The sequence below is a fragment of the Onthophagus taurus genome, chromosome 2, assembly GCF_036711975.1.
Source record: "Onthophagus taurus isolate NC chromosome 2, IU_Otau_3.0, whole genome shotgun sequence".
Classification (NCBI taxonomy): domain Eukaryota; kingdom Metazoa; phylum Arthropoda; class Insecta; order Coleoptera; family Scarabaeidae; genus Onthophagus; species Onthophagus taurus.
Window position 1 is genome coordinate 13,830,213 of NC_091967.1, and position 20,509 is coordinate 13,850,721.

The 20,509-nt window shown below is 30.4% G+C and overlaps 4 protein-coding genes and 1 long non-coding RNA gene across 5 annotated transcripts; 2 read left to right on the forward strand and 3 right to left on the reverse strand.

Annotated features, from left to right (window-relative positions):
* The first annotated feature begins 2,242 nt into the window (after window positions 1-2,242).
* Window positions 2,243-6,731, forward strand: LOC111426037 (Acyl-CoA synthetase family member 2). Its single transcript, XM_023060380.2, has 6 exons — window positions 2,243-2,610; window positions 2,659-2,959; window positions 3,019-3,239; window positions 3,291-3,408; window positions 3,466-4,275; window positions 4,338-6,731. Exons 1-6 carry the CDS (start codon window positions 2,570-2,572, stop codon window positions 4,566-4,568), a joined length of 1,722 nt encoding a protein of 573 aa, XP_022916148.2. The 5' UTR covers window positions 2,243-2,569; the 3' UTR covers window positions 4,569-6,731.
* A 310-nt stretch (window positions 6,732-7,041) lies between these two features.
* On the forward strand, window positions 7,042-7,752 carry LOC111426046 (acylphosphatase-2). The gene is made up of 3 exons (XM_023060390.2): window positions 7,042-7,318; window positions 7,373-7,499; window positions 7,555-7,752. Exons 1-3 carry the CDS (start codon window positions 7,258-7,260, stop codon window positions 7,667-7,669), a joined length of 303 nt encoding a protein of 100 aa, XP_022916158.1. The 5' UTR covers window positions 7,042-7,257; the 3' UTR covers window positions 7,670-7,752.
* A 26-nt stretch (window positions 7,753-7,778) lies between these two features.
* LOC111425904 (glucose 1,6-bisphosphate synthase-like) lies at window positions 7,779-10,674 on the reverse strand. Its single transcript, XM_023060197.2, has 4 exons — window positions 9,904-10,674; window positions 9,356-9,843; window positions 9,094-9,305; window positions 7,779-8,583 (listed from the first exon to the last, which is right to left on the reverse strand). Exons 1-4 carry the CDS (start codon window positions 10,468-10,470, stop codon window positions 7,841-7,843), a joined length of 2,010 nt encoding a protein of 669 aa, XP_022915965.2. The 5' UTR covers window positions 10,471-10,674; the 3' UTR covers window positions 7,779-7,840.
* A 3,338-nt stretch (window positions 10,675-14,012) lies between these two features.
* On the reverse strand, window positions 14,013-14,790 carry LOC139429017 (uncharacterized). Its single transcript, XR_011639729.1, has 3 exons — window positions 14,541-14,790; window positions 14,258-14,473; window positions 14,013-14,105 (listed from the first exon to the last, which is right to left on the reverse strand). It is a non-coding gene; the product is annotated as an uncharacterized lncRNA (long non-coding RNA).
* Window positions 14,791-16,292: 1,502 nt separating this feature from the next.
* LOC111425826 (glucose 1,6-bisphosphate synthase-like) lies at window positions 16,293-20,488 on the reverse strand. Its single transcript, XM_023060083.2, has 4 exons — window positions 19,835-20,488; window positions 17,763-18,250; window positions 17,499-17,710; window positions 16,293-17,063 (listed from the first exon to the last, which is right to left on the reverse strand). Exons 1-4 carry the CDS (start codon window positions 20,387-20,389, stop codon window positions 16,369-16,371), a joined length of 1,950 nt encoding a protein of 649 aa, XP_022915851.2. The 5' UTR covers window positions 20,390-20,488; the 3' UTR covers window positions 16,293-16,368.
* Between the last annotated feature and the right edge of the window lie 21 nt (window positions 20,489-20,509).

Here is a 20,509-nt window from a genome sequence, read left to right on the forward strand (position 1 = left end):
AATAATTTTTTCCTGAAAATTTCAATAATATTGTCTTATAATTTTTATATCATATCATAAGCTAGAACCTTTAAGCTTCAATTTAACATACATATCATATCATTATTCTTAAAAATACAGTCGATATGACTTTTTGAAAATTTAATATCATCCTTAATTTATAAATTTGGTAATTTCTTCTTTAATAATTTTTTCCTGAAAATTTCAATATTGTCATATAATTTTTATATCATATCATAAACTAGGACCTTTAAGCTTCAATTTAACATACATATCATATCATGATTCTTAAAAATACAGTCGATATGACTTTTTGAAAATTTAATATTATCCTTAATTTATAAATTTGGTAATTTCTTCTTTAATAATTTTTTCCTAAAAATTTCAATAATATTGTCATATTATTTTTATATCATATCATAAACTAGAACCTTTAAGCTTCAATTTAACATACATATCATATCATGATTCTTAAAATCACAGTCGATATGATTTTTTGAAAATTTAGTGTCATTCTTAATTTATAAATTTAGTAACTTTCTTCTTTAATAACTTTTTCCTGAAAATTTTAATAATATTATCTTATAATTTTTATATCATATCATAAACTAGAACCTTTAAGCTTCAATTTAACATACATATCATATCATTATTCTTAAAAATATAGTCGATATGACTCCTGAAAATTTTAATAATATTATCTTATAATTTTTATATCATATCATAAACTAGAACCTTTAAGCTTCAATTTAACATACATATCATATCATTATTCTTAAAAATATAGTCGATATGACTTTTTGAAAATTTAATATCATCCTTAATTTATAAATTTGGTAATTTCTTCTTTAATAATTTTTTCCTGAAAATTTCAATAATATTGTCATATAATTTTTATATCATATCATAAACTAGGACCTTTAAGCTTCAATTTAACATACATATCATATCATGATTCTTAAAAATACAGTCGATATGACTTTTTGAAAATTTAATATTATCCTTAATTTATAAATTTGGTAATTTCTTCTTTAATAATTTTTTCCTAAAAATTTCAATAATATTGTCATATAATTTTTATATCATATCATAAACTAGGACCTTTAAGCTTCAATTTAACATACATATCATATCATGATTCTTAAAATCACAGTCGATATGATTTTTTGAAAATTTAGTGTCATTCTTAATTTATAAATTTAGTAAGTTTCTTCTTTAATAATTTTTTCCTGAAAATTTTAATAATATTATCTTATAATTTTTATATCATATCATAAACTAGGACCTTTAAGCTTCAATTTAACATACATATCATATCATTATTCTTAAAAATAAAGTCGATATGACTTTTTGAAAATTTAATACCATCCTTAATTTATAAATTTGGTAATTTCTTCTTTAATAATTTTTTCCTGAAAATTTCAATAATATTGTCATATAATTTTTATATCATATCATAAACTAGGACCTTTAAGCTTCAATTTAAGATACATATCATATCATGATTCTTAAAAATACAGTCGATATGACTTTTTGAAAATTTAATATTATCCTTAATTTATAAATTTGGTAATTTCTTCTTTAATAATTTTTTCCTAAAAATTTCAATAATATTGTCATATAATTTTTATGTCATATCATAAACTAGGACCTTTAAGCTTCAATTTAACATACATATCATATCATGATTCTTAAAATCACAGTCGATATGATTTTTTGAAAATTTAGTATCATTCTTAATTTATAAATTTGGTAATTTCTTCTTCAATAATTTTTTCCTGAAAATTTCAATAATACTATCTTATAATTTTTATATCATATCATAAACTAGAACCTTTAAGCTTTAATTTAACATATATACCATATCATAATCCTTAAAAATACAGTCGATATGATTGTTGGTGATTTTTTGACACTGTATCGTGTTAGAACGTTAGTTTCAAACGTGTGGGGAAATTTTTAAAACACTTTCACTTATATGAAAAACTTATTTTCGAAGAATTAGATTTTATATAAATATCATAAATTTATATAAAATTAATTGATGATAGTTCAGAAAATATTGATTTTAATTATCTGGGTTAATGAATAAACTTTACCAAACTAAATTAAAATTAAATCATTAATAGAAAAAATAAAAATAAACCTGATGTCATAACATGCTTATCCATTGAAGTTCAATTTTTGTTTATGACTGAATAAGTAGAGCGTTTAACTTTGATATGTGTTGAAACAACGAGAGGGGTTGGCGAACCTTCAAAGAAAACGACGCGTGCTAACCAAAGGCACGCTATACGTCCGGTTCAGTCCCTTAAAGAAACTTAGATTTACCTTCATTTCAAGTGGTAACCCAAATTTCCAAATACAAATTTAGCCTTTTTATCAAGCAAGGTCATAAGATTCATTTTACGTTATTGTTAAAAATAAAAATAAACGTTCTTATCAGATTAAAAAGCATCTAATAGCCGTTTATATCGACTTATCATTATCAGCGTATTTAACATTAATTATAAAGAAATAAAACAACTTATCTTTCTATTTCTATGAGGGAATTTGGTCAGTGTAGATTATGTCGAAGGTTTCAAAAATTGTTTCTTATGGAAAGATTGGGTAAAATATTTTTTTTTTTAATCAAATTTTTCCATTCATCTCTTTTAGATGGAGATTTTCATCGACGTTAAGTTATAAACACCAAGCATGTGAAGAACCACTTAGGCACATTTCCATTGGTACATTACTTGAGGAATCTGCAAAAAAATATCGAGATGTTCCCGCAATTATCTCAATGCACCAAAATGAAACTCTAACATATGGTGAGTTATTAAAAAAATCGGATCAGTTAGCAGCTTCTCTTCAAAGTCACGGTTTGGAAATCGGCGATAGAGTTGGTGTTTATCTTCCTAATCAATACGAATGGGTTATTATTATGTTGGCATGTTGCAGAGCTGGATTAATTACAGTAAGTATTAATCGAAATAATAATTTAAAATAAACACTTTAAGTTTTAATTTATGTCAGGTGGCCTTAAATCCTTTTTACGAAACCCCCGAAATGGAATACTGCATTAATAAAGTTGGGATAAAGGCTTTATTTACTGGGGATAAAGTAAAACAACAAGATTATTACGAAATTATGAAAAATGTGGCGCCCGAATTACCCAATTGTGATCCCGGAAAATTGAAGTCAAAAAAAGTGCCTACCTTAAAAACTATTATACACTCAACAGATAAAGAAAATAAGTGAGAATTTTTGAAACAACTTAACACCCAAAAAATTTTTTTTTATTTTAGAGGAACATATACTTTCAACGAAATTCTTAATTTTTCAAATGAAACTCAAATCAAAAATATCCAAAAACATCAACATTTAATTGATTCAGACCTACCATGTAATATTCAATTCACATCAGTAAACAATACCCCCAAAAATAAATCTTTTAAAAACATTCTAAATACATTTTTTTAGGGTACAACTGGAAAACCAAAAGCAGCCGTAATCAGTCATTTCAATCTGGCAAATAACTCCTATTTCATCTCAAAAAGAATGGAACTAAACAAAAAGCACCATAAAGTGTGCGTTCAAGTTCCACTTTTTCACGCTTTCGGAACAACTATAACGATAGCTTCTGCGATTCATTTCGGAACAACTTTAGTTTTTCCAAGTTTAAGTTACAACCCTGAAAATAATTTGGATGCATTAGCCACCGAAAAATGCACCATAGCTCATGGAACTCCAACAATGTATGTTGATTTAATCAATGTTCAATCAAAACGGAAAGAAAACTTATCGTTGGAAGTTGCTTTAAATGGTGGTTCTCCATGTTCTCCAGAACTGTTACGTAAAATGATCGATGTGTTGGGTGTTAAACGTGTTAAATCGGTTTATGGATTGACAGAAACGACCGGGTCATCATTTCATTCACTTCCTGGTGAATCCCAGGATCTCTCGATTAACACAGTTGGTCATCTTCAAGAACATTTGGAGGCGAAAATTGTTGATGAAAAAGGAAATACGGTTCCTATAGGAAAAAGAGGGGAATTATGGATAAGAGGTTATTCTGTTATGTTAGGATATTGGGGTGATGAAGAAAAAACTAACGAATTAATTACACAATCGAAATGGTTAAAAACTGGTGATCAATTTGTTATGTTCGAAAATGGTTATGGCAAATGTGTTGGACGGATCAAAGACATGATTATTAGAGGCGGAGAAAATATTTTTCCTAAAGAAATTGAGGATCTATTAAACACACACCAAAATATTTTAGAGACACAAGTAAAAATAAATTTAAAAAAATAATAGACAAAAAAATTTTAATTTTATTATTATGATTATAGGTTATTGGGATAACTCACGAAAGATTAGGTGAAGAAATTTGTGCGTGTATTCGATTAAATGATGAAGCTATCGATTTGAAATTGGATGATGTAAAAAAATTTTGCGAGGGAAAATTAGCCAAGTTTAAAATTCCTACTCAATTAAAAGTTATGAAAACGTTTCCGAAAACAACGTCGGGAAAAGTGCAGAAACATATCTTAAGGAAATTAATTGAAAAGGAAATAAACTAAAATGTATTGTAAAATTAATTTGTAAAAAGATGATAAAAAATCATTTCTCGTTCTTCATCGATTTTAAAACAATATACAGGGTGTCACACAAAAAACGCCCCAAGCTGTAACTCTGTCATTTATATTCCGATTTTCATGACCGAGGCATCAAATGAAATGGTTTGATGAATACTATGGTTCATGCTACAAATAATTTTTTTTCAAGGCCATCTTCAATTTTAAGCAATTATTAACTTTTGTTTTTTAAATTGCTCCATATATTTGTCTTCACGTCATTAGATAGAGATTGTTTTTCTGAATCCACTGATGTGCAATACACCCACTTTGAATGTAATTTTAGCAGAAAAAAGACACCTGTATATACAGGTTGTCGCACAAGAACGCCGTAAGCTGTAACTCTGTCATTTACCTTCCGATTTTTATGAACGAAGCAACAAATGAAATGGTTTGATGAATGCTATGATTCATGCTACAAATAAACTTTTTCCAACGCCATCTTCGATTTGAAGCGATTATCAACTTTTGATTTTCAAATTGCTTGGTATGTTTTTCTTCACGTTATGGGATAAAAATTGTTTTCTGAGCCCATTGATGTACAATACATTAACATTAATTGTAATTTTAGCAGAGTAAAACAATTAAAACATTTTCCAAACATTGTCTTATCGTTAGTCACTTCTGTAATACTGCAGTGTGCCATGGAAAAAAATAACACGCAAAACTGATAACAGTCATTAAATGCTATTTCAATGCCCAAGCAGTTGTAAATGATACTTATAAGTTGGTTTTTCATTTATCCCATGGCGCACTACAGTATAACACAAGTGACTTTAAGAAAATGTTCAGAAACTATTTTAATGTTTTTCTATGAAAAAGTCTAGAAAAAGTTTATTTGTAGCATGAATCACAGTATTCATCAAACCATTTCATTTGATAGCTAGGTCATGAAAATTGGAAGGTAAATGACAGAGATACAGCTAGCGGCATTCTTGTGTGGCAACCTGTATATACAGGTGTCTTTTTTCTGCTAAAATTACATTCAAAGTGGATGTATTGCACATCAGTGGATTGAGAAAAACAATGTCTATCCAATGACGTAAAGAAAAATATATAGAGTAATTTGAAAAGCAAAAGTTAATAATCGCTTAAAATTGAAGACGGCCTTGGAAAAAATTTATTTGTAGCATGAATCATAGTATTCATGAAACCATTTCATTTGATAACCCGCTCATGAAAATCGGAATGTAAATGACAGAGTTACAGCTTGGGGCGTTTTTTGTGTGACACCCTGTATATGTCTGCAGTCGATGAGCTGTAATATATGTTGTCCAATTCCAATGGTAGTATCGAGATGATACCAATTATAGCGCTTCGGCATCAAGAGACCTCTTCTTCGTCTATTCAGTCTTCTTTTTCCTTCTGGTTTCATATCGAATATTTTCTTTGGCATACTTTTCTCATCTATTCGAACCAAATGGCCATACCATTACAGCTGTTCTACCTTCTACCTCCTTTATTAGAGCTTTCACGCTTAGTTATTCTCTAATTCTATTGGTTTTGTACTGTGTCTTCTGGTTTTTCGTATTTTTGCATTGGTCCCTTTCAACTTCTTGGCTACGTCCCAGAACTGTATCTGGTTTTTCTTATAATTTTCCCTCAACTTCCGGATTCTTTCTGCTTCCTCCTGATCTGCGTGTATCTTGTATAGTTCCTGATCTGCGACTGTTCTCATTCTCTTAAATCTATTCCATACTTCTTTTTCTCTTTTAGCTTATCCTTTACCATTTTGTTCTTCTTTGATTTTGGCCCGTCTTAATTGGTTTTGTTGTACATACTTTGTTGTGGTCTTCTGTCTCTACTTCTTGCTCTTATAGACTTGTGAATTAATTTACAAATGTAAATTAAATTGACTTCGTCTACAATTGACATTTGTAGTATGTCTGAGACAAATTCCAGAAACTTGAACACCGTAAATTTTGAGCCTACCCAATATGTAAACATATAATTATTGCATATAAACTACTAATATAGTCTTAAAAATACTAAAAATTGTTCTTAAAATAATAATATATTAAAGATTACGTAAGATTTTTTAAGAAACTCATTCCATGAGATGCAATTAAGATGGAATGTACGATTGATAAATACAAAAACATAAATTTCGTCATGTCCTTAATTACAATACCTTTGTTGTACTTCCACATACAAAAAAAATACAATAATTGATATGCAATTACACGAGTTTTGCTTCGTTTAATTAAAAATAAATTGCTTGGGAAATTTGCCAAAGGTTTCCACGTGGTTATAAAAAACAATAATAACACCGATCTTTCTTAATGTTATTTTAATGCAATCTAATTAAATCAGAATCGTTTTTAAAGTTTAATTTAAATAATTAAAACGATCTCGAAACATTTATTTTAACCGAGTTACTCTAAACATTTTGGCTCAAAATCAAAAAAAAAGTTTTTCCACTAAAAGTAACAAAGAACATCGTTCCATTACAATTATTTTTAGACGTCCACATTAAATTACGTAACTTAATGTACAGAGACTACTCTAGACGCCGACGCCGCGGTTGATTCAGTTTTAAATAGGGAGGCATCGGCGTCTCGGCGCCTTTAACTAAACCATTAAGGACAGAAAAAGATCGTTTAAGAGTAACTTTTAAACATTTTTTTTCGGTAATATGGGAAGTGGAATCGAACCGACCGTTTCTGTTGAATTTGAAGTTTTTGGCAGAGTTCAAGGTAATATTCTTAAAGAATTTTATTCTTTTTTCTTTGAATGAATTTGTTATTTAGGTTGTTACTTTACTAAATATTGTAAAGAAACGTCTGAACATTTATCGTTATCGGGTTGGGTTAAAAATACTAAAAAAGGAACGATTGTTGGTAAAGTACAAGGTCCTAGAGGAAATATTGAACAAATGTAGGTATTTCTTTTGAATAAATGCGATTTATTTTTACGTTGTTTTTTTTTCTAGGATAGTTTGGTTGACAAATACAGGATCACCTGGTTGTACGATTGAAAGATGTGAATTAACCAATTGGGAGAATTTGGCAAGACCAGAATTTAAAGACTTTAGTATTAGGTTTTAGGAATTTTTTTATTGTTATAAATAATACTTTTTACTTTTTCAAATAAATCTATAATATTTTTAAAAACGAAATTGTTTGACTTTAAACAAAAAAATAAAATACATTTTTATGTAGAAACATTTAATCTTTATTTCTTTTTAATTTTTTTTAAAATAAAATTCTCCCTTATTGTTAATCTTTTGGAAAAGATAAAGCATTCTTAGATGGATTAATAAAATCGTGAATCATTTTATGTATAACCTCATTAAGCAATCTTGTACCATCCCTCAAACCCATATCTTCCTTTTGCGTAATAAATTCAGCGCAATATCTTAATTTAGTATCCCCCGAATTTGCTCTAAGTGTAGCTTCAATTCCATTAATAAACTCAAAAGTAATCATTTGCATATTCGGTTGAACGGGAAAAACAGTCAACCTCCTATATGGATCACTGTTATCAAAACCAAGTGTTATATCACGAATATGAGTTATTTCAAATTTTCCTTCCCCAACCGATCTTGGATAAATTTTTATAAACTTTGACGACGGTGGATTACAACTACACCCTTTTCTTTTCTTTACTGTAGCATCTTCGTACGGTTCCGGAGCGCAATTACATGAATTTTTTGGCTTTTCCGGTACGTTATCTTTGTACTCACGAAGATCGTTAAAAATGGATTCGATTACATCGTAATTTGCGGCGTTGAAATACGAACCATAATAAATATGAAACCCGTATTGGCTATAGATTTGATCTAACTTATCATCTAGTGTAAGATCCTTCGAAGTTAAATAGTTAACCATCGTCATTATTTGAATACTCGCTATAATTCCATCTTTATCGAGAATTTCATCGGTAAACATATAACCGTAAGCCTCTTCGAAACCAAATATTACTTCTTTACCCTTTTCTCTTAATTTATATGCTTTATTGGCTGAAAATAAACAGTTAATTAGTTAAAAAATTATTTAAACTACATCTGTGTCAAATGATCTGTTAAGTTCTCAAAGGAGTTTCGAAAGCACATGGAGAATTTGCATCGTGAACAAGAAACATTATCAATTTGGAAAAAACAAAAAGACATTATTAAAGACAGATATTTTGCAATGGATGTTCTGCTTAGCCTATTTCCTTTACAGTTGCATATAGAGAAAGTGGCCAGAACTACCATTTATAGGTTTAAGCAATATGCCCAAAACTGCTCCGACATGTCCTAACAATGGACTGCGGAAGACACTATAAGTACTGATATTGTGCTATCGTTCAGCTCTGGGAACGGAGCTATAAGTTCAGCTCCGAAGATTCCAAGATGTGCCAAACGTGAAGCGATGTAATGTTAGAAACAGAAACTTTCTCAACTGTCTCCAGAATCATAACCATTTTTGGTCGATTTCACTCAATTTTCAACGATGGTGTTAAAGAAAATTAAGTTGAATAATCTTACCGATCCATCTAAATCCTGGAAGTGTTTCAACAAAATTAAATTTTTCTTCTCGTGCCATAGTTCTTAAAATTTTTGAACTAACCGTAGTCGCAATCATATAAACATTTTTTAAATCTAACGTTTCTTCGTTCCTCTTTTTATACTGATCTAAAGTCCACCAACCAAACAAAGCACCTAATTCATTTCCATCAAAAGTTTTCCATGTTATATTGCTAAAATGAAATTATAATAGTGAATATAGTACTATTAATTAAATTCATACTCTTTTCCCAATTGAGAAAATGTTATCCTACATCCATCAGGATCAGCCGCTATAACATACTTAATCTTATTTGTTTGAGCCAGATTTTTAGCTTTCTTTATTGATTTAGGATCTTCGGGGTTTGGATTTTTAGTCGTTGGAAATGTTGGATCGGGGTTAATTTGGCTGGGAACCGGTTCTATCATCAAACAGTGATTATCGACGACTTTTTTGAACACTTCATAAGTTACTCCATGAAGAGCGGTAAAAACAAATTTATTTGTAGATTTTGAAGCAATCGCTTTATACTCATTTATTATGCTGTCGCTCACTAATTCTACATAACACTCAAGTACTTCATCGTAAGGATCTGTTAACATACAAGGTTTTGCGTACTCTAAACCATCAGTATCCCAACTCTGCGCTCTGGGTTCTAAGCGTGTTAAAATAGTGGCATCTATCTCCTCATCTGTTGGTGGAATTATTTGACAACCATTTGATGTAAATATCTATGTTACAAAAAAAAAGAATTTGGATTTACACTAAAAAGTAGTATTTTTAATTATTACCTTAATTCCATTGTAAGTTTTTGGACAAGCTCCTCCTGAAATCATGATACCAGCTACACATTCAAATAGTGTAACCGCATAAGGAACAAAAGAAGTTATAACTTCTTTACTAAACATTCTGACTGGATAAGTTTGGCCAATAAAAATATTAGCGAGAAGTTCTGAGTATCTTTTACTGTTATAACGTCCATCGTAACCAATAACAACACCGAACAGTTTTAAATCGTCCTTATTAAGATCTTCTAAATACTTAACTAATCCTTGGCCGATTTGAATTACCATCAAATCATTTATACCATTAAATCCCGGTACCATATCACCTTTAATCGTTCCCCCGACGATTTCTAACCGCTCCATAAACATATTCTTAAGAGTATTTAAATCTTTTTTGTGTATTAACGTTTTTACCAAGTCGGAATTGCAGTGATTTTTTTCCCATTTTAGGTAGTCTTTGATGATCGGATCGAGATTTTTGTCACCTGTTTTGAATTCGTCATCAAAACTATCAAATGGATCATTCGCTACGCATTTTATAACACCTTTCTGTTGGTTTTTTAAAGAACCCATTAAGGGAAATTACTTATAATTTAGGTGGAATTTTCTAATTTTTTTTTCTTTTTATATATAATGTCTTAATGACATTTCCTAAATATGTACGTCATAGAATAATGCAGAAAACGATAATCATAATTAATTAAATCCAGGTGTATTACTCTCATATGACGAGGATGGTAAAAGCATTGATTATACTACTCGAGATTGCTAACCATATGTATAAAGCCGGCAACTGTATATGTATATAAATGTATATGGGTTGCATCACGCACTGTTTATTCTCAAAAAGAGAATAAATGTAGATAAGTGAGATAGAGTCATAATAAGAAAAGAGACGATCAATTAGCCCCGACCTCAAAGGACGTCACCTATATATATATATACCATATATATACTATCTTCTATATCGCTGACTAAGGCAGCAAAAGAGTGTAAACACTAGAGTGCAGATATATATATATCTGTCTTTGTCGTACCCCCGTCGACTCAAGAGACATGTGTGAACACGTGATGAGTACGCTTTTATCTTATTGGACGGTGAATTAAAAATTAATAGCAACTGATGACCTTGATGTTTATAAATCAACAAATAAATGTTTGACATAAACATAACCTAAAATCTAAATATTTAGTTATGTATATTATAGGTTTCATGTGTATAATAACATAATTATTAACATATTTTAGGACTAAGCAATTTAAAATGTAATTGTTATTTGTTAAGAAAGTGAAGCAAATGTGTTAAAAGTAAAATAAAAAAGAAAAAGAGTAGTGGAGATATTTTTGGGTCCTAAAAATTGGTTGAGCAGGTAGAAGGAAAGGTCTCAGTGTAATAAAAAAGAATTCAAAGTCCTCCTTTTCTTGAAACATTTTTCTTTATAAACATTTAGAGTACATATACTCTAATTTATTTGATGCATCAGTGATAATTTATAGTTAAAGTAAACCATCTACAATAATAATTGCATTTTAAAGCTGCATAAAATACGCGCGAAACACTTCAAACTCTTTAAAATTTACGATTCGCGCTAGCGCTTTCGCGACACGGGGGTACGACAAAGACAAAACATATATCATTCCGTCTTCTTTTGATGGAAACGCTCGCCACTCATTGCTTAGATAGGGAGTCAGCGATATAGAAGATAGTATATATATGATATATACACTGTATCTAAATGACATCAAAGAAATAGCATCTGAAAAAGTTTTCTTCATCTCTCTCATTATCCGAGGAATAAAATGCTTTCACTTTGCTCAAGGGTTTAATGTTTAAGGGTCGATAGCTAACAATTAATACATAAAGTTGATTGGTGTTACTTAGATACAATCGTTACTATTTAAAATTCTCCTTAGAAAGAATCTTAAAAACGCACCAAAATGAAGTAGGACTAATAAACATTTTACTGAAGGAAATAATAACAATCTTTAAATGTGGAAATGTCTTTTAGTGTATCTTGTTTAGTGATTTGATGGCGTGAATTGGCGCACGCATCTATTAAAGAAAAAAAAATTAAATAAAATAAAAGTTATGTAAAGCAAACGCTAGGGCCTCCGTGCCTAACCGTGAGATCAACTATTGAAACAAATTATGAAAGAAATAAATAAATATAATTTATTTAAATAAATTAAAGAAAAAATACAATATTTAAGGCATATATTCGAACATAGACGCTACAATACTAATTATTATAAATTATCTTATCGCATATACTCTAATAACGACTAGCGGTAATGGTGAGGAAAACGAGAATAAATAAAGAAAACTTAGCGTAAATCTAGCTTAAACTATGGGCACAAACGAGAGAAGAATCATGTTTAAAGAATCTGCCAGTTCCAAGATTCCGGAGGGGACTGAAAGCTATTATCACGGAAAATCCGATATATACCATTGACATGTTTTTCCAATTTAATGTTTGAATTCAATTTGTATTATATCACAATGTAATTATTGTTAAATTGACGCACTCTATGCTTTTTTGTAAAATGGAGAAATAAAATATTATTATTAAAATATTAAAAATATTATTCCTTGTGGAAAATATATTGAATACTTCCATATCTTGAGCTAGTGTACCATATGTACATATGAATAGAACATTCGTGCAAAATTATTTAATATTAAAATAGTATTATTTAAGTGTTTGCCGAACCTATCCTTTGATATCGACTCCTTCCGCTGACAGAATGAGAGTCATTCGGCTTGCGCATACTACATATCAATCCTATTATTCCACGTGGAAAATAACATGATGCAGATATACCCACTTCATAGGCATGCTGGAGGGTTTGTAAGCCTCGCTAACGACAATGCCTCCATGAAAGTACTACCTCTCATTGAGATCAGAGCATTATGGTTATTTTCCACGTGGAATAATAGGATTGATATATAGTATGCGCAAGCCGAATGACACTCATTCTATCAGCAGAGGGAGTCCATACCAAAGGATAGGTTAGGCAAACACTTAAATAATACTATTTTAACATCAAATTATTTTGCATGATTACTCTATTTACATATACATATGGAAAACTAGCAGCTTCAGATATGGAAGTGTTCAATATGCTTTACACATAATTATTCAGCCAGACGCAAGCTTTCGTTTGAGATATAGAACATTGAAATCGTTCAAACCGTTCTTTAGTTATAGCGAATTTAATCAAAATTATTTTTTTTCTAACTAGGGGCCAGACTTCCAGTCGGTAGATACGTGGAGTCATTTAAATGGTAGGTTAGGCCAACACTTAAATAATAGTATTTTAATATCAAATTATTTTGCATGAATATTTTAGTTATACGTATATATGCAATTTTTATTATAATTCCTCGTGGAAAATATATTGAATACTTCTATATCTTGAGCCAGTGTACCATATGTACATACAAATAGAAAATTCGTGCAAAATAATTGAATATTAAAATAGTATTATTTAAGTGTTTGCCGAACCTATCCTTTGATATCGATTCCTTCCGCTGACAGAATGAGAATCATTCAGCTTGGGCATACAGCATATCAACCTATTATTCCACGTGGAAAATAACCATGATGCAAATATACCCACTTCATAGGCATGCTGGAGGGTTTGTAAGCCTCGCTAACGACAATGCCTCCATGAAAGTACTAACTCTCATTGAGATCAGAGCATCATGGTTATTTTCCACGTGGAATAATAGGATTGATATGTAGTATGCGCAAGCCGAATGACTCTCATTCTATCAGCTGAGGGAGTCCATATCAAAGGATAGGTTAGGCAAACACTTAAATAATACTATTTTAATATCAAATTATTTTGCATGATTATTCTATGTATATGTATATATGGAAAACTAACAGCTTCAGATATGGAAATAGCCAACGTTCCACATTGGAGCACCAGACTCATCCGCGAGTCCATCGAAATAGAGAAGAACGGTACCTTCAACAAGAGAAATGACGCCCTGCACTTGTCAGCCACTTGGAAAACGGTCCTACACCGTCCCCGATCCGGAGCAGCCTTCCTGAGGGAGGGGATTTTGGGCAGACCATAGAGTTTGGGGCACCTGCTTGATTTTTCCCGAGGGATTAAAGTTTTCTTGATCTCGGGGCCTATTGGAGATGCCTCTATTATCGATTTGGTGTTTTTTTCCAGGTAAGTTGTATGGTTTTTTGCTGCAAAAAAAAATTAAAAGTCATATAAACGATGAAAATATTTTATTTCGGTGCTATCTTCGAAGATTTCGAACGATTATCGTTCTTCTTCAGGCAGGACTAAGGAACATTCAAATATAACAAAAACACAGATAAAAAATATATATAATTACCGTCGGTGTAGGAGCATCGAGAGTGAAGAGAGTATTGTTTCAGAGTATTTCTTCAAAAAGATTCCGTTTACGAAAAATTCAAATGTAAAAAAACTTGAAGAGTCAATTGAAAAATCCAAAAAATTAAAATGGCGTTTTTCTATTCATCGTAAATCTCGTTTTTCAAAGTGTTTAAAAATAAATGTTAAAAATTAACGACAAAACAAATTACCAAACCTGTAGAGAAAGAACCATATTAACTAAATATAAGAAATCAAAAAAGAAAGAAAATTTTTAAACTTACAATTAACACGTTAAAATTTCCTTTAAAATTAAATAACTTGAGTCAACATGATGAGGGATGAAATTGGACTGAAGGCCATAAGGAACGTTCGCCAGATGATAAAGGTGAAAGAGTGAGGGAAAACGAGTGGGAATAAAAACGTCAACATAAAATCTTTCCATACTAAATTAATTCTTCGCATCATTAAAAATCTGAAACATAAAATTAAAATAGAAAATCGGATTGTTACCATGGGAGACAAAAATGCAGGCCTCGTTGAGTTGGATAAAGAGTCATACATAAAAAAGACATTAACTTTTTTCTAAGAAAATAACATTTTAAAAATTAAGAATAATTTTATCTTTGTTTGTTTATTTATTTATTTATCTTTATCTCTCTAGCTCGACCTCTAGCACTTCCAGGTATGCGTTCTTCTTCCGAAAGGTTTTCTTCTTAGAAGAAACAACATATGCTTGTATAAAGCTAGATCTACACGATACGCGAACTGGTTCGCCACTTCATTGAAGTATCTCTAGCCAAGTACCCCTACCTCAAGTACCTCTATCTCTATCTCAAGTACCTCTATCACTACCTCAAGTATCTCTATCTGAAGTACCTCTACCTCAAGTACTATAATAAATGTCAAGCTCGACCTTTTAATATATTTTGTTTCCGTGCCTTTTAACCCCTTATTACTATATTATTTCAAAATATTAATAAAAGATAAAGCTTGTTTACAATTATGGACCAATAATTTTAGGTTTAATAACTAGTTTTAAATAATAATTATAGATATTTAAAGCAAATCAACTAAAATAAACTCCGCCTGCGACGTTAAGCCCGCCTTTACCAACTTTTTCCGTAGAAACTGGTGGAAACAACCTGTCAGTTATCTCGGGATTTCCCCAAGTACTTAACTTAAAACCAGATAGAACAACTCTTAAAATTGTTCAAAGTATTGAAAAAATTTCTCTAAAAATTAATATTATTTTTTAATGAAAATAAACTGGTAGAAACAACCGGTTTTTACGGAAAACGTATAATGTTTTCATACAATAAAATTTTATTTATTAATTAAAAAAGAAATATTAAACAATTTTTATTATTAGTACAAGAAAATATAAGAGGGGGAATATAAATCAAAAATAGTGCTGCCATCTCTTAATCATATCCATTATTATTATAAAATCCACCAGCGCCCCCATAGCGGACAAATCCAAAAATAACACTTTACGCGTTACCAATTTTTACGTAGCGGTTAGCAGTCTGGTATAAAATAGTCAATGGTAAAAGTAACATTTATGATTAATGTACGGTTGCAATCAAAAAATTATAACTTATAACAATCAAACATGCAGAGTTGGATTTAAAAAATCGTAACAACGATGATTAGGAGAAATAAGAAATTATTTGTGGTTTCCTTTAAATTGCCTTTTTGTTTCATACCGATACCTCAATTAGTTTTTGAGATACGTAAAGATTATCCGAATATTTTTATGTTTAAGTTTATGTAAGGTTGCAATCAAAAAATCATAACTCCTAAATTTGAAGATTCGAAGAAATGATCTTCAATACATTAAATATTAAATAAATTTACTTTAAATTGCATTTCATTTCATGATGATATCTCAATTAGTTTTTGAGATACGATTTTTTTAATATCAGCTCTTAATGTTTAGAATAATCAAAGAAAAAAATTGAGTTTTTAATTCATTTAACGTCACAAAAGTGATCCAAAACAAAAAGAATTTAGTAATTGTAAATAAAAAGTCAACAAATTTTTATATTTATTATTCTTACTTTGCTTTCATTATTTTTAGTTTCAAAATAAAATCATCCCTTATTTGCTTTAATACTTTCTTAAAGATAAACCGTTTTTAGTCGGATTAATAAAATCACAAATAATTCTATGAATAACTTCACTAACCAATCTCCGTCCATTTGATATACTCATACTCCTCTTTTTAACAATTAACTCCGCGCAATATCTCAATTTTGCTTCTTTGGGGTTCATTCTAAGTGTGGCATTAATACCATTAATGAATAAAAAAGTTATCATTTGCATATCTGGTTGAATAGCAAAGGTTGATTTTCTATCAGGTTGACTATTATCGTAACCAACCGATACATCCCGAATGTAATCGATACAAAATTTTCCATGTCCAACCGATTGAGGATAAATTATCTGATTCGGATTTTCATAGTGTCCAAACGCACAATTACACGACTTTTCCAGTTTATCCTGCACGTTATCTTGTTGGTGATGACGAATTTCGTCAAAGATTTTCTCAATCACCTCATAACTTTGAGCGGTAAAATATGAGCCAATGTTGATATGAAATCCATATTGGGTGTAAATTTCATCTAGTTTATCGCCAATACTTTGCTGCTGTGAATTTAGAAACGAGACTATCGTCATTATTTGTACACTGGCTATTATTCCATCTCTATCTAATAACTCATCGGTGAACATATAACCATAATCGTCGTCAAAACAGAAAATTACTTCTTTACCTTCTTGTTTTAAATCATATGCTTCGTTAGCTAAAAAGATTTTTTTTTAATTACAATTTAGTATTATTAATTTTATTCGTGTCTGAGGATGACCTAGCGATTGAAATCTGTACCACCGAACACATTGATAACGATCTTAATGATGATGATGAGTTTAGAATCAATTTTATAAAGAAAGATTAATTATTGTATCATGTTTTTAAATGTATCCTTTTTGAAATTAATATAAATTAAGTAATTTGGTACTGCCATCTATAGTCGCGGAGAAAAGTAATGCTTACAATCGGAAATTATACATGTTTACCTTCTCGGCGCTAAAGCCGATAAAACCTCGTATTGGACTAGTCCACTAGATGGCTAAATATGAACATAAAAATTTTTAGTTTTTATTAATCAATTATTTTTAAAAACAATATGTGTTAGAGACGACATAAGTGTGTTTAGAAACATTTTTTTTTAAGTTACCGATCCATCCAAATCCCGGAAGAGTTTCAACGAAATTAAATTTTTCTATTTCTGCCATGGTTCTTAAAATTTTTGAGCTAACACAACTAGCAATCATATAAACATTTTTTAAATCCACCTTTTTTTCTTTCTTCTTCTTGTACTGATCTAAAACCCACCAACCGAATAAAGCTCCCAATTCGTTAGGATCAAAAGTTCTCCATGTTATATTACTGAAATTAAAATATAAAAAAAGTTATAAAAGAATCATTATTACTTTCATACTCTATTCTGAGCTTAGAAAAAATCGTTCTGCATCCATCAGGATCGGCTCCAATAACATATCTAAGCTTACTCTTTTGAGCTAGATTTTTAGCCTTATTCAATACCAGTGGATTTTCAGGATTCGGGCTTTTAATCAGAGGAAATTTTGGATCTGGTTCGATTTCAGTAGGGACTGGTTCTATTTTCACACAGAGATTGTTAACGACTTGTTTAAAAATATCATAAGCAACTCCGTGTAGTGCGGTGAAAACAAATTTAATAGGCGATTTTGAAGCTATCACTCTATACTCTTTTATTATAATGTTATTCACCAATTTAATGTAACTTTCAAGAATTTCTTCATAAGGATCCGAAAACAATGCCAAATCGGCATATTCTAAAATTTCGGTGTCCCAACAATGTTGCTGAGGTTCCAAATTTTCCAAAATAAACTTCTGTATTTCTGACTCCATGAGTGGGGTCACTTGACAACCATTTGAAGAAAAAATCTAGGACAAAATATAAACTTTTTTTTTAGAAATTGATGTTTACGACAGAATTTAAGTGTATCTTTAGATGTTTTTGCAAATAACTTATTTGTTATGTTATTTTATCTGATTTTAGTACTTATCAAATAATTTCGATGTTTATCAAAAGATGACACTGTAAACGAACAATTGGTTTGCATTTAATACTAAGTTACGTAATAGCTACGACAAAGTTATTCATCTTTCTAAGACTGCACAAAACCAGCATCAAACGATAATTGCTTTGTTCAATCTGGAGTTAGATTATACATGTATTATTTAACGCAGTAGAAGAAACATTCAAAATTGCAATTTGATCATTTGCCAAAGTTGCCATCAATCCACATACTTGCGAAAAAATATACTAGATATTACATTGAGTTAGGTTGAATTGGATTGGATTGGGTTAGGTTAGGTTGGGTTGAGGGACAAATGCTGGGATGGATACTTGCTGCAGGGTGAAGGCTGAAAGAAGACATGAGGGGGGCTATTTCATAAATCAAAGATATTTATTTTATTTCATAATGCTATAGAGATGAACCAAAACCATGAACTGCAACGAGGTCAAAGAAGGGCAAGGGAAAAAAGGACGCCTAAAAAGTTAATGAAGGGAAAGACCAAAAAAGATCTCAACTAGGTTTCAACACTATAGATTGTTCCGAGCGAGTATTAAGACGTCATGGAAGACAGGACAAGAACGAGAAAGAAAGGAAGAAGAAGGGAAAAAGAAAATAAGAAGCAACCCCGAAGAAATGCCCTGGTGGGTGGTTCCGGGGTATGGAAATGGGGAGTTTTTAGTGGGTAGCTGTGGCTATGATAGCAGGAAAAGGTAGGAAAAGGCAAGATGTTTGTCAAAACGCCTCCAGAATAAAAAATCTAGAAAACCACCTATGTCCATTCCTTCGAAACCATATACCAAAATTGGTATTATAAGGGTCTTATAAATTCAGATTTTTGTACTTTGGGAAATGTTAGTTGTATGAAGCCGTGGAACTTGGACAGGCTGAATTAGCATTTATTCGCACATACGATGCATTTTTTAATTTCTTCAATCTAAATATAGGATAAAAGCTGAAACAGTTGTCCTGATTATCACCAAATGTAATGTCAGCGTAGTTATGGACAAAAAGAAATGCGACGACAAGATAAATATATTTAGCAGACACTTATGGCGGAATTATGGATTATCAAAATTCCAAATAAAGGAACCAAAACTTTTTTAGAAAACCAATTCAAAAAGTAAGCATAAACTTTTGATAAGCACTAACTTTAGCTAAACTGCAATGTGATAGCGTTTATTGTTTACACATAAAAACGGTCCGGCATTATTATATCAGCTGTGTCCCTAAACGTCTCTATTCTTAAATATAATGATTTTTAACTTACAGAATTTTTAATAACAGAAGCAAATAACGTTATGTTTCACAGAACCATCTTTTTACAAACACCAAATAACAAACAGAAAACTTTTTTAATTAATTTTCAAAACATTTCCTGGTATTTTGTAAATAAATTTACACTTTCTGTCGTAAATTATTACTCCCTAAAATTTCTTTTAGATATTACTTTAATCCCGTTAACATTTTTTGGGCAAACTCCACCTGATATCATGATACCAGCTACGCAATCATATTTTGTAACTGTAAAGGAAACAAATGGAGTTATAATTTCTTTACAAAACATTTTCACTGGATAATTTTCTACAACGAAAATCGTGGCGATAAGTTCCGCATATCTTTTACTGTTATTTCTTGCATCATAACCAATCACAATGCCGAATTCTCTTAAATTAGCTTTATCAACATTTTCTAAATACTTTAGTAATCCTTGCCCGGTTTGAATAACCACCAAATCATTCATACCGTTATACCCTGGTATCATATCACCTTTAATCACACCTCCAATTATTTCTAATCGATTTAGTAACATTTTTTTGAGGGTGACTATGTCTCTTCTTCGCACCAATGCTATTATATGCTCTCTGTTGCTTTGAATTTTCTCCCATTTTAGATAATTTTGTATGATCGGATCGAGGGTTTCATCGTTCGTACTAAATTTATTGTACACAAGATCAGTTACTTCACATTTTAAATTTATAATTTTTTGGTTTGAGTCACACATTAATAAAAAAAATTTTGAATTTTGATTAATAAGGTCAGATCTTATCTTGTATTATTTTTTTTATACAAATTGTCTTGATGACAATTTATAGCTTCATTTTTAGTCGCCATCTATTGAAAT